This window comes from Hylobates moloch, unplaced genomic scaffold, assembly GCF_009828535.3.
Source record: "Hylobates moloch isolate HMO894 unplaced genomic scaffold, HMol_V3 SCAFFOLD_3, whole genome shotgun sequence".
Classification (NCBI taxonomy): domain Eukaryota; kingdom Metazoa; phylum Chordata; class Mammalia; order Primates; family Hylobatidae; genus Hylobates; species Hylobates moloch.
Genome location: NW_026652278.1, coordinates 157,910,871 through 157,925,345, shown reverse-complemented (window position 1 = coordinate 157,925,345; position 14,475 = coordinate 157,910,871). Strand labels below are relative to the sequence as shown.

The window sequence follows — 14,475 nt, the reverse complement described above, 5'->3', positions numbered from 1 at the left end:
GCAATCTCGGCTCACTGCAACCTCCACCTCCCAGGTTCAAGCAATTCTCCTGCCTCAGCCTCCCAAGTAGCTGCGATTACAGGTGCCTGCCACCATGCTTGGCTAATTTTTTTTTTTTTTTTTGTATTCTTACTAGAGACAGGTTTTCACCATGTTGGCTAGGCTGGTCTTGAACTCCTGACCTCAGGTGATCCACCTGCCTTGGCCTCCCAAAGTGCTGGGATTACAGGTGTGAGCGACCGTGCCTGGCCTGTCCCAAACTTTTTTAAGACCCTAAGAAGAAAGGACTTTGCCCAGAATAACTGCCTGGGTGATTCTTGGCAGATTATGATAATGATGCTATCTGACTTTAATAGAGATATACAGATTGCAAAGAACCAGCATGTTGTCTCATCTAGTCATCCCACAACACTCTGAGAAACAGATTTTTTTTTCACCATTTGACAGAAAATAGCTCAGGAGGTTAAAGTAACTTGCCTAAAACTTCACTTTACAGCTGGAGTAACTAAAGCTAGTAAAAATGTTGTGTTCTAAAAACTATAGAACATGCACCAGGGGCATTCAAAGTACTCCGGCCACATCCCAGATAATATTCATGAGATGTATGCCAGATTCTTTGACCACTGCAGTCTTGGGACACATTGTCTTCAGTTCTTTGAAAATGGGTGTGGCCAGGCGCCATGGCTCACGCCTGTAATCCCAGCACTTTGGGAGGCTGAGGTGGGCAGATCCCCTGAGATCAGGAGTTTGAGACCAGCCTGACCAACATAGAGAAACTCCGTCTCTACTAAAAATACAAAATTAGCCGGGTGTGGTGGGTGCCAGCCTGGGCAATAAGAGTGAAACTCCTTCTCAAAAAAAAAAAAAAAAAGAAAGAAAGAAAGAAAAGAAAATGGGTGTGACTATTGATTTTCTTTTGCCGGGAGTTTCAAGAGCTGCACCATTCTACCTATGACCTTGTGTGCTGCTCTCTAAAAATACACATGAAACCAAAATAAGAACACAATAAAAATTGTCCCTTGCTTTCGAGTAATTACATGATTAAGTTTCTTCTTTCCCTTGGGAAGAGACACACTGCTTTGCTTTGCCTAGGGTGGGGATATGACGGTCCTGTGCAAAAGACAGGGCCTTGGAATGGTGGAAAGAGTACTGGACTTGGAATCCAGAGAGCTGGGACTGAGTCTTGGTTCAACATTACCTACTGTGTGACCAGGGGAAAGTTAACCTATTTGAGCTTCAGTTTTAATAACTGCAAATAATCCTTATCTGTTTATTGACTGTAATCTTCTGGTCAGTCTCATCTTCATCTATCTGCACAGTTCCACATGCAGAACTAAGTAGTAACTTTCAGTTTGCAAACTGGACTAGAAATTCTCCATTCCGTTCATTCCTTCCGTCGTCTTTCTCAGCTCAAATGCCCATGTATTTGCTCACTTCTAATGGAAGGGGAAGTGGGCTATTATTTTTGGTGTTCATACATTATGACTCAGCGTATGAATCTATTTAGAACAAGGCTGAGAAAAGATGACATAGAGGGTTGCTGTGAGAATTGAATTGATGCATGAAAAATGTTCAGCACAGTGCCTGATTTACAGTGAGTGATCATTGTTAGCTGTTATAATTTTTTCAGGCTTATGTGATCCTTATGTCTTGAAATGGTTTAGCTGTGGCCCTAGCTGGAGACTAGAGGATAAACTGAGACTCCTCATCAAATCATAAACGTAGTTGGTGGCCGGGCAGAGATTTCTTGCATCATCTGTTGTAACCCTTTCTTCTTATAACCACCTAGTTTCTGCCCACCTTTGAGGAAGGGTATTTGGGATAACTTTTTGTAAACTGATGGTAAATGCAAATACAACAATGTCAACTTTAGATCAATGACACAATTTTAACTTGCTTCTCCACTGAATCGAGACTGAAAAACATCACAACCTTTGGACAAGATGTTTTTCAAAACTCCACTTCCGTTTACAGGTGTGTGCTTGGGGCAACCAAAACAAAGATTACTGCGATGAGGATGGCAGCCGCCCAGGCTCAGATAAAAGAGGCGCCTCTCAGCGTGCTTTGCGGTGCCAGCCCATCTGAGGTCAGACTCAATTCTCCCCACTTAGGGCAGGGATAACAGAGCCCCCGAGGCTGGGTTGGAAGCCCATACGACCGTTTTCCTAGCCTTGGACTTTGGGGTCAGCGGTCCTCCAGGCTTGATCCGGTTTGGGTCCTGGGGTGACTGATGGCTGGGTGCGGACAGGTGGCCGCGGCACTGTCCCCATCGATTCACCACGCCGCTCTCGGCCCTAAGGGGCAACACTTCGCTCCGACTCTACCAAGTAAGTGTCCGGGGTGGGCAACCAGACGCAAAGCGCAGCGGGATCGGTTCCCGCCAGGGCTGCTCCCGCCGCCTCCGCGGACCCAGCCCCTCCCGCGCCGCGACTCGCCCAGCCTGGGGAGGAAGGGTCCGTCCAGGGCGCCCAGCCCCGCCGTGGGGAGGAGGACGCGGCGGGACGCTGCACCGGGGCTTCTTCCTGCTTCCCCCAGCCTCCACTCCCGCCGCCTCCCCCTCCGGTGGCTCCATTTTTCAGGCGCGTTCTCCTCAGGGAGAAGGCGTCCGTTCCCGAGCCTTCCCCTCGTTGTCCCCCGGGGGCCCCACTCCCCAGCCTCTAGGCTCTTGCAGCGCCCCCTCAGGCCGCCGCCCCAATCCCGCCCCCGGGCTCCGGCGGGGTACTGGGCGCAGGTCACCTCAGCGCGGGAGGCCGGCGCGGCGGCGGGCGGCTCCGAGAGGTGCCGCGCCCGCTCCCGGGGAAGGCGCTGTGGCGCGGGGCCGCCCCCTTGCGCCCCGGGCGCCGGCTGCGGCCCGGCCTCCTCTTCCTCTTCCTCCGCCCTCCTTGGCTGGGAAAGTGGGAGGCGGCGGCGGCGTGGTGTGTGTGCGCGCGTGAGGGGGGCAGCAGAGAGGAGTCTCCCGGTGCCGCCGCGGCGTCAGAGACACTGCGAGCGGCGAGCGCGGTGGGGCCGCATCTGCATCAGCCGCCGCCGCCGCTGCGGGGCCGCGAACAAAGAGGAGGAGCCGAGGCGCGAGGTAGGGCGCGCGGCCGGCGCGGGGCCGGCGGGGACCCAGCGTCGGCGGACCCCTAGCCGCGGAGAAGGCGGTGGTCTCGGCATTCCCCCATCCCCGCCCTTGGTCGGTCTCTCCCTCCCCTCGCCCTCGGGTCCCCGTGGGCCGGGAATCAGGACCTGCGGAAGCGGAGCAGCCCGCGGCCTCTGCCTTCTCCGGGCAGGAAGCTGCCAGGGCTCCGTGCCGCGGTCTCCCCGGGCGCAGCCCAGCACCCCCTGCTTCCCGGATGGCGCGGTCTCTCTGGGGACTGTCGCCTTATCTCGGCTGGGCTAGAAAGCTGCTTCCCCGTGGCACTCTGTGGGGCTGAGTTTCGCAACTTAAGCCTGCGCATTTATTTTTAAGTCCTTGAAAACTTCCCGCAGTCGTGTAGGGGGATTTGTGTCCCCGGCCTGACCTAAAGGGAGGCGGAGATGAGGGAGGCTGTAGGGTGAGATCCCCACGCCGGGACCGGCCGGGCCGCAGTCCCAGGCCGGGACCGGCTCCTGCCGGGTGCCGCCGACACCTGGCCCCGGGGTGTGTCTGCGGCGAGCGGCCGCCGCGCCTCCCTGCGGGCTCGGGAGTACCTGTGCTCGGCGCCGTGGGAGCGGGGGCGCAGCCCTGGGGCTCCCCCGCTCCGACTTTGTCAAGAACAGCTGTTGATGTTCCCAGCCAAATCTTTTTACCCCCTTTCTCTTGGGCATTCACATTTACATTTATTTTGGCGGTGGGGGGAGAGCGGCGCAGTAAGTGGCTTGCTTTTTCCTGAATGGCCTCATTTTCATATGCCCACAGTTTCCAGTCCAACATTCCGTTGTCGAATTCTTTTGGTGATAATTTTGCCAGCTTTTCTGAATGGGATTAGGACAGGCCGTTCAGAAATGTGTTTCAGAGTTTATCAACTACTGCCCTGAAGGGCGCTTTTCTGTTTCAGCTGCTTTCAAGCAAATCTGTGTCTTTTAGAATTGTCAACCTTAAGCTCTTTTTGGTTGGGCAAGATTAAACAGTTCTATTTTTAAGAACAGCGAAGAAACATATGTATTTAATATTGGGATCATTTACCACGAGCGATCACATGAGGCATGGTTTCTTAAACGCTAAAGTGGCTTAAAAAAGGGAATTTAGTTGGATTTAAAAGTAAATTTCAGGTAGAGGAAACTTTCAATGGCCTCTGTCAGCGTCTCCTATGAGTTGAAGACTTTATTAAGGCAGCTGATATCACTTTCAGAGCTTAAGAAATTATGTTCCTTATTGCACTTCATAAATCCTTCTGCGGGGATTATGTATAATACTCTGTCTTGTTTTTGCCCAGTGAATCCCTAGATATCTTTAGGGGTTAATTTTGCGTTGTTTAGAAAGCCTGTTTTGTTTTCAGTTGTTGACTTTGGAGTTTAGGAACCCACATTCCAAAGCAAAGCTACACTATTCAGACAGGGAATAGTGTACTTTTGGGTACTTTTTGATTCTTGGCTCCTTTGTGAACTTTTTCCCTAGATAACAACACTCATGTTCTCTTTTCCCCTTTTTCCCCATGACTCTAGAGCAAAGTCTGAAATGGATGTTACATGAGTCATTTTAAGGGATGCACACAACTATGAACATTTCTGAAGCTTTTTTCTCAGTAAAGTAGATAAAGATGGATGAATCAGCCTTGTTGGATCTTTTGGAGTGTCCTGTGTGTCTAGAGCGCCTTGATGCTTCTGCGAAGGTCTTGCCTTGCCAGCATACGTTTTGCAAGCGATGTTTGCTGGGGATCGTAGGTTCTCGAAATGAACTCAGATGTCCCGAGTGCAGGACTCTCGTTGGCTCTGGTGTCGAGGAGCTTCCCAGTAACATCTTGCTGGTCAGACTTCTGGATGGCATCAAACAGAGGCCTTGGAAACCTGGTCCTGGTGGGGGAAGTGGGACCAACTGCACAAATGCATTGAGGTCTCAGAGCAGCACTGTGGCTAATTGTAGCTCAAAAGATCTGCAGAGCTCCCAGGGTGGACAGCAGCCTCGGGTGCAAGCCTGGAGCCCCCCAGTGAGGGTAAGTAGCCTACAGAGGTAGTTTGGTGAATAAAGGTGGTGATGTCCACATTTTTTCTTTATTCTTTAGCTTGGTGTTTTCGAAGTCAACTCATTGCTTAGGAAACCACACATACTGAAACAGATAGATTATACCTCTGAATATTTTTTTCCCCCATTTTAGAATGAGATTGGATATAAATAATAAATTTTATTGTTTTGAAAATTATCTCTAGATAGTCTCTGTTATCTTTTAAGATAAATTTTGGGCAACAAGTAGCAATTAGTGAATGAAATCTAAACCAGCTTTTGTTCTGTGCCCGTTTTAAAATGGAAATTTGGTATTTTATCATTTTGATGGGGCTGAGAGTCATAATTACATGTATGTAGTACATATGTAGTATATATGTTATAAATATGTGTGTGGGTAAATCATAAATAGGAAATCAAGCCTTAATTTTTATGTTGCTTAGAATCTGTTGGTTTTATGAATACACAGCACAGAATTTACTCGTTGGTGGAATTCTTAACAAATCATGGCTACAGGTAGCAGAGTTTCGTTGCTGTAGCAACAAAATGTCACTTAGGACTACACTAAAACATCTAGCTTTATGTTGGGCTTTATAGTGAATGAAATGAAGTATTTCCATCAAAATGATTTTTCTTGGGATTTGAGTTTGGGCTGAAATAATTTTAGATGAAGCTAATTATTTGGACAGCTACCACAACTGTCACACAAAATTTCTGTATTTATTAGAAATATATATAAATAATCTATATTTATTAGAAATATAGGTATTTCTAATAAATATAAATTATGTTGCAGGTGATGGATACCTGATAAAATGTGCTTTCTCATTTTTGCAAAAATAAAAAGTAGTCAAGAGCATCAGTAATTAAAACAACTTCATTTTTGTAAGAAGAAGGAATTCTAAATTATTGGCCTAACTGGTAAAATCTGCTTTTAAAGAACAATTAATCTAGATGAGAATATTTTTTTCAAATGTCCTCAGTAAGCACTCAAAAGTGACATCTTTCATTTAGTACAGGAACTGCTCATTGGGATGGCATTAGATCCCATAATTCACAGATGTGGATACCAGGCAGTTTTAACAGAATAGTTGTACTACTTCTTTCTCAGGCTCATCTTTTGTAAATGATAGGAAGTATTTAAGTATATAGACCATTTTAATCACTAGAAAACCTGATCAGAAAACAGTTTCATCATTAAGGCTGTCAGGTTTCTTTTGACATATTTATTTATTTAAAGATAGTGAGAACTTTGGGATAGGGAGGTTTTCTTTTCCTTGTTTGGAGCCCACATATTGTGAACTGATCTGCTTACAGTGCTTTTCTTAGATTTCCTTTATTTTATGGAGTTTACTTATTTGGACTCGAATATTTTAATCCCAGAACCAGTGATCAAGTTGGTAATTTCTGAGACACCTGATGTAGGTCTGTTTAGCTTCATAAAGGTGTAGATTTGCATCTTTGGAAAGGTTTTGTTTCCCTGTTAATTAGACTAGGGAAGGCATGGCTTCCTGGAATACTGTATCTTAGTTGTTGACCCTGCCTTACCTGTTGTGAGGAATGCATTGAATGTTTGTTCACTGATAAAGAGGAATTTAAGGAGAGGCTCAAACACTCAATGTCTTTTGAATTTTAAGTTTTCTTGTTAACATGGAAATTGACTATGTAATTCTCATTTATCTGAACTGCTAAGTTCCCAAAATTGAACTTATTAGGTAAATTGTTTGGAGGTTTTGATCATGTTAGTATTATTTTTCTGGTTTATATGCTTTTCCTAATTTACTCCATGTTTATTCTTTAGCATGAGAAAAATTACTTGCCAAGAAACTCAACTAAACTTGAGCCTTATAACTGGGATAAAATAGTTGAGGTGGATGGAACAGGAAATATGTCTGTTACTTTGGTAGGGGAGGATGGAGGACAAAAACAAACCTATTCAGTAGTCTGAGTTGATGCAATTGATGCAATACTTAGAAAAAGAACAGCCTTTCTTCTAGTTTAAAATAGTTTTTCGAGCCAGGTACTGTGGCACTCGCCTCTAGCCCCTAGCTACTTGCATCTGTAGTCCTAGCTACTCCAGAGGCTGGGGCGGGAAGATCACTTGAGCCCAGGAGTTCAAGTCTAGCTTAGACAACATAGCAAGACCCCTCCCTCTGTTACCCCTCCCCCATCCCCTGCCCTCCCCCCGACGTTTTTTAAAAAAAGGTTTCTCAATAAGTTACTAGTACCTTTTGCTTTCAAATATTCAGAACAGTCAGGGCCATACATGTAGTTCAAACACCTGAAAGATCAATACATTTCCAGAAAAGACTCCTTTTAAGAGTAAGAATTCTGTAACATGAAGCCACATGGATATTGTAAGGCACTTCTTTGGACACTTCCCTTAGGTGAGTGACTGTAATAAATCCCAAATGTGCATCCTCCTCCCTTAAGTGTTCTGACACAACCAAGCGGTGCAGTGAGCCTGTTTCCATATGTTGTGCAAAGCTGAAAGTGATAACGTGGAATGTTGCTTCAGTTTATTAGTTATGCTCTGTTCGGTTAGGCTGTGACCATGTGGCTTCCTCATGCATTTAGCCAAAGTATATTGAATATTATCAACAGGTTTGAACATTTCCATTGTGTGACGCACATCTTGTTCCCAAAATTTTAGTGTTTCCTGCCTAATTTGAAGGAGAAAAGGAGAGTGTGGGATTGGAATCACCATGGGAATCCGTCAGTTTTTTACCTCTAAGTAAAGAATTCCTGTTGGTTTTAGGCCAAAGTAAAGCCGTGGAATGAGCCATAGGGAGAGTGACACTGCTGATACCTGTCAATGGCCTAAGCAATGTAGCTGCAGAAGTTAAAATGCATATATGTAAATTAGATAAAGGAAAGCGTGGTTTTTAAGTAGTTCCTATAGAATTTAGACCTAATAGTTTCTGCTTTCTATGCACAGTTCCAGTGATTTAAGGAATCATTAAGTAATGATATCTAAACAGACACATGCATAGATATTAACTTCTCTTTAATATTCTCTTAAGCTGGCCAGGTGTGGTAGCTCACGCCTATAATCCCAACAGTTTGAGAGGCCGAGGAGGTGGGTGGATCACTTGAGGTCAGGAGTTCCAGACCACCGTGGCCAACATGGTGAAACCCCATCTCTACTAAAAATACAAAATTAGCCGGGTGTGGTGGCGCATGCCTATAACCCCAGCTACTGGGGAGGCCGAGGCTGGAGAATCACTTGAACTCAGGAGGCAGAGGTTACAGTGAGTCGAGATTGCACCCTTGCACTCCAGTCTGGCCAAAAAGAGCGAAACTCCATCTCAAAAAAAAAAAAAAATTCTTTTAAGTTCTCTTAGTATCTCTTAACATTAAGTTCTCTTAATATCTGTGCATGTTTCTGTTTAGATATCATTACTTAATGATTTCATGATGCCTCTACTTCACAGCAAATTTATTCATCCAAAAAGTAGATCACGTGAGACCCCCTGATTTATACTAATTTATACTTAGTTTATTCGTTGCTTTATTTAATAAATACTTCTTAAGCACTCATTAGGTGCTAGGCACTACACTAGCTGCTGGATAGGTAATGGTAGACACACCATTCTTAGCTTTTGAATGTGTAGTCCATCTGTGGGAGAGACACATTAGGTTTTGAATGTATAGTCCATCTTGTGGGAGAGACACATTAATAAAATAATAAAAATGCAGGCATGTAATTAAGTAAGTTCTAAGACACAAAGCCAGGGGAGAGGATAGAAGAAAGACCTGCATTTAGTGTGAGGGTGAATTGTTTGTGTGATCTTCCAAAGCTTCCTGAGGAAGAGGCATCTGAGCTGAGATCTAAAGGGTGAAATGATATTAATTAGGGAATGGGGGCTGGGCAGGGAAGGAGCAGAGGGGAAGAATATTTCAAAGGCACTGACCTACACAGGAAGGGGTATGCCTCCTAGGAAGAACTGACAGAAGGTAAGTGTGAACTAGGCAAGCCACAGGGACGGTGTAAGATGAGGCCTCAAATTTGATAATGTAGAAGGCATCAAGAACTGCCCCGAGGACCACGTAGGGTGAAGGGTCAGATGGGTAGGATAGATAGGAAGTGCTCTGCGTTTGGGATAAGAAAGAGGGACCATTGGGACTGAGACGATTAGCAGGGCTGCAGAACAGATATGGGATTGGAGCTTGTGTCAAAGAATGGAGAGACCGGGAAAGAAAGGTAGGGAATTCTAGATATGAGGGAACACAGATGAAATTTATTTTCCCCTGTAAATGCTGTGTCTGCCTTCATTTCTCCATAGCACAGTCATACCTCCTTTCTCCCTCTTTCCCTACTGCTGACTGTTAGGGGCTGAATTATGTCCCCCTACATTGCTACGTTGAAGTTGTAACTCCTAGTACCTCACAATGTGGCCATATTTGGGGATAGGACCTTTAAAGAGGGGATTAAGGTAACATGAGGTCACATGCATGGGCCCTAATCCAGTAAGACCGGTGTTCTTATAAGAAGAGCAGATGAGGATACAGACACACAGGGAAGACCATGTGAAGACACATGGAGAAGATGCCACTTACCAACCAAGGAGAGTTGTCTTCAAAGGAAGCCAACCCCACTGACACCTTGATCTTGAACTTCCAGCCTCCAAAACAGTGAGGAAATACATTTTTGTTGTTTAAGCCACCCAGTCTGTGCACTTGGATGTGGTAGCCCTAGCCGACCTGTACTCTGACTGTAGACATACTCCTAAAGGTCAGCCCCTTGAGTGGCCTCTTGGTCCACTGTCAATCCCTTCAGTCCTGGTTTCCCCAGAAACTGGCAGTGGTCCAGCCTTCTGTGTTCTGTCGTGGAATACCTTTGAGAAGTTGTTCAGCCCCTCCCTACCCCCTCAACTACCCACATTGCCTGGCATAATTTCGTAAAATATACAGGCATGTTATAGGGAAGTTGAAGTTTATGTGACAATATACCAGATGCACAGAAAGTTCTGGAGGAAATGAAGGAAACATTGAGAGGGGAAAACTACTACTTTCTTATCTCTGACAAGTTGGATTGATCTGTAGCTGGAGTCTGGAGAGAGTGCTTTCCAGGACCCAATAGTACCTAAGGCATTACTCCAGGGATAGGTAATGATGGACAAACCAGATACAGATCCTTACTTGGTGCTTTCCAGAACTAAGTAGCACCCTAGTAAGGCATTCTAGGCTTTATTCCAAGGAATGGCATTGGCAGAAAGAATTGAAGGAAGTAGTGGGAGAAAGTTAGGACAACTGAGTTGCTCCATGTTTGGTGTGGAAAGCAACTGCCAGCTGTGAACTGTGCCATGGGACATCTTTGACATCCATCTATGAACAAGCACCTGTAGTGAGCTTCTTTCGGGTCCAGTTATGTTCAATAATCTATACTAGGTCAAAGATGACATTAATGCATGTTTCTTTGAAAAAGTTTACGTTTGGGGGAGGTAACACACACAAGAAACAACAAATAAGGCAGCAGATAGTGAAGCATCGGGGGTGGTATAAGATATAGAATAAGTCTCTATCTATGATGGGGTTCTTTTTTGTAGTTCGTGGTCCTTGGATTAAGTGCATGGTCAAAGAATACCAAGTGTGGACCAGAGTGGTTGGGACATGCTTCCCTGGCGTGTAAGGTTCACTGCAAACACTGACTGACAAAGGAATTGTCTCCGCACAGATGGGGATGAGGATGTGTATTAACTTATACCGGACCCAAGCAAGACATTTAATGTGGTGGTTTGGATGAGGGAAATGTTTCTGTGTGTTTCAGAGTGATTGAATTGAAATGGAAAAGGTGGGTTTTGTTTGTTGGCTTGTTTGTTTTGGCTAAACCATGTTTGTTGCATTCTTGACCTCTTATTTTATCCATCCTTGATCCTTACTCCAGGCTTCATGTCTGCCCCATCCCTGACCTTTACTTCATTCCTGAGCTAGGCTTGATGGTGAGGCTCAGAGATGAGATCTTGAATGGGGTAGAAGGCAGGTATGGGAAAGGGGGTCTGTGGTGCATACTAATTGATAATTTTTTTAAAAAAGTAATGATTCTTTTTTATATCACATAAAGTGTCATGTAACCATAATCATGTAAACCTCACAACAGCTTTCTGGGGTCAAGTGTTATTTTATTTATTTATTTTTTTGAGATGGAGTCTCACTCTGCAACCAGGCTCACTGCAACCTCTGCCTCCTGGGTTCAAGCCATTCTCCCACCTCAGCCTCTCAAGTAGCTGGGATTACAGGCGCCTACCACCATGACTGGCTAATTTTTGTACTTTTGGTAGAGGTAGGATTTCGCCATGTTGGCCAGGCTGGTCTCCAACTCCTGACCTCAAGTGATCCACCCACCTTAGCCTCCCAAAGTGCTGGGATTACAGGCGTGAGCCACGGCACCCAGCCTAAGTGTTATCATTTTAAAAGTGAAAAAGAATGTAGATTTCAAAATGTATGTAAAAGCATTCTGGTTGTAAAAAAAATTCAACAATATAGAAGAATATGTTATTAAGTGTGTATATACTTGCAGTTCTTTTCATATGTATTTATATGTGTATGCATATAGTTTCTTTATTTTTTGTAGAACTAGAATTTCATGCTCTGGATATTCAATGATTTGCTAATTCATTTACTATATCTATGAAATCTTTTCATGTTTAAGCACATAGACCTACTCCAGTTTTTGAAAAAACTCTTTATTGATGTATAATATACATATAGAAAAGTGTACTAATTATGTGTACCATTCATTGAATTTTTCATAGTATTTTTCTCACAGTATTTTTACTCATAGAATTTTTCTTCATAGTATTTTTCTCATAGCATTTTTCTTTCTGTTTAAAAAATACTCAGTGTAAGAAAAATACTATGAGTATTCTATTTTAAAAATTTAAAATAATACATGCTCATGGTAAGAAATGTAATAGTAGAAGACGATGTAAAGGAGAAAATCAAGGTTTCTAATATCTCTGCTCCTCTGTTCCTAATCTCTAGGGGTAACCACTGTCACGAGGTTTTTTTGTGTTTTCTTTCAGACAAAAAATTGAATAGAAATGGAATCACATTGTATATGCAGTTCTGCAATTTGAGGTTTTTAATTTAATGATAAAAGTTGGATAGCTTCCATATCTACTCACATTGATCTATAAGAAGCTATTATGTGTTCTTTTTTTTTTGAGACGGTCTCACTCCTGCCCAGGTTGGAGTGCAGTTGGTGTGTTTACGGCTCACTATACATTATTATTCTTATTTCATGGATGCAGGAGGGGTGGCTGAAAGACTTTAAATAACGTGTCCAATTTCTGATCCCAAATGCTTCCTTCCCTTACCTGCAGTTGACTTAAGTGACAAACATTTTCCCTGGGACCTCATGTTGCTTTTAGCAGGGGAATCTTTTCTCAGTTGCAACTGGCAGAGGTTATTCTTTCCTCACTGTCCTTGCTTCCTATTATGTTTTGACAAAAAGAGGACAAATAAAGCTCCTTTACAATGACAGTGGACCAGGAAAGCAGACTCTCCTTAGCTTGATGTACGGGGAAGAGTATGGTTTGGAGGTCAGAAGTGGTGGCCTCTGGTTCCAACACTGCCATGGGCTGGCTGTGGGATTTCTCTGGGCTTCATTTCTTCAGCTCAAAGATGCGGAGCCATAGGTACCTAAGCTCCATGCAGAGTGGTTGTGGGAATGGGGGTGGTGAGGGGGCTGAGTTTGGTTCATCTTTGACTTCTCAGAGCCCTTTGTAGTGTCTGGCACAGAGTACACACTCACAAGAGGTTTGTTGAATAAATGAGTGAATAAGTGAGTGAAGTGAGTACCAACCTCTCTAGGGATCCTTAGCTGTATATTTAATTTCATTTCTATTTGGGATGATGAAAATCAAAGTTACTGAAAAGATACAGAAAAGATTATAAAGTGGATGTAGTGTTTGGCTGTAGAGCTACATAAAATACAGACATGAACTCAGTTATGCTGGTTTCCCGAGTGTGAAAAGTAGCCTGATGGAGATCTCTTTGGCAACCCCGATCCCCTACCTGTCCCAGTTTCCTTCATTTATTATCACTATTGCTCCAGTCCTTATTTATTTATTTATATTTCTCTTTTGGGTGACTGAAAGAGAGAAATTATTCTGTTATTGCTGGCTGGGCAGGGAAAAGGAAAATCCAAAGGAAAGGGAGGAAAGAGATAAAATCTAGTTTTGTTTTAGCTGGAGGTCCGTCTTGTTCTTGAGGTTCTTTGAAAAGTTCCACCTCTACCCTGGCTCTCTGGCTTTAGCACTTCATCCCTGGCTTTTGCATCAGCTGCTATAGAACCTGTGTCGAGTGTTAACTTCTCTGCCTTGCAGCTCCTTGCACTGCCCTGGCCTGCAACTGTGGTCTGTTCTTTCCAAGTGGCTAAAAGAGGCACAGTGGGGAGACGGTAGAACAGACAGGGGGAGCAGGAAAGCATTCCTTCTCCATTGCCTTCCTAAAACTGCTTCTCTGGGTTGTCTTCTCAGAATGCTTTGTTTTGCCCCATAATTAGTCTCTGGTCTCAGAAAAGCGAAAGAATAGAATCAGAGGCTCAAAAAAGGCATGTGAGTAGGGGCAGTATGTCAGTTCAAGCCCCTGACTATTTTTCTGTTGCCTGTGGTCTTTTCTCAGCATTCCATGAGCCCCCAGCTCTCCTTTGCACACCTCCATTCCTTAACTCACTCTGTTGGGAAGAATGCCTGCCTTTTTCCACTCTGGTCAGACGCTCACTCCATTTATTAATCTATCCCCTCTCTAGTATATTGCTTAATGTAGTTTAAGCAAACCCAAGACAATATGTAAAAAGACTTTAAAAATTTAAGGTCAAAAGGCAAATGACTTTGTAGTTCATGCTGTGGCAGGATTCTTCCTAAGGATCCACAATCCTGTAGCAACCTAGCACAAATATTATAGTGAGATGTACTTGTGATAGAAATACTACACATAGCGACATAGTATGGATAGTGAGGAACTCAGATAGCAGGCAAGCCTCATTTACATAGCAACATAGTATAGTGAGGTGTACGTATGATGGAAATATTATGTGTGGAGGCTGCCTTGCTGGTAAGGCTCCCTCATTTAGAAACTTCAACTCCCTCACCCTCCCAAAGCTTTTATTATAAAGAGTACATGTATCTTCTGCTCTTTTACAAATTTTAATTTTTAGTTTCTTCTGAAGGTAGTAACCTTAAAAAGAAAAATTCAGAGCCCCAGGCACCCTTTTTCATGGCTCTGCAATCCTTTTGTCGCGTATATGTCTGCCAATGCCTAGTCAAGAGGATGGTAGCAGTTGCTTCATGAGTGGTGACATATGGGTGGCTGTAAACACAGCCATTTTAAAGATAGATGTGTGAGTG

The 14,475-nt window shown here is 44.1% G+C and overlaps 1 protein-coding gene across 3 annotated transcripts in view; it reads left to right on the top strand.

Annotated features, from left to right (window-relative positions):
• Positions 1-2,958: 2,958 nt before the first annotated feature.
• Positions 2,959-14,475, top strand: part of SH3RF1 (SH3 domain containing ring finger 1) — a 187,888-nt gene continuing 176,371 nt past the window's right edge. For all 3 annotated transcript variants that reach the window (XR_009212944.1, XM_032148888.2, XM_032148887.2), the window contains exons 1-2: positions 2,959-3,073; positions 4,627-5,114. Coding sequence is in view for 2 of the 3 variants with exons in the window: in XM_032148888.2 (XP_032004779.1) it covers positions 4,722-5,114 (393 nt within the window). In the remaining variant the exon portion in view is untranslated. The remainder of the gene's footprint in view (positions 3,074-4,626; positions 5,115-14,475) is intronic.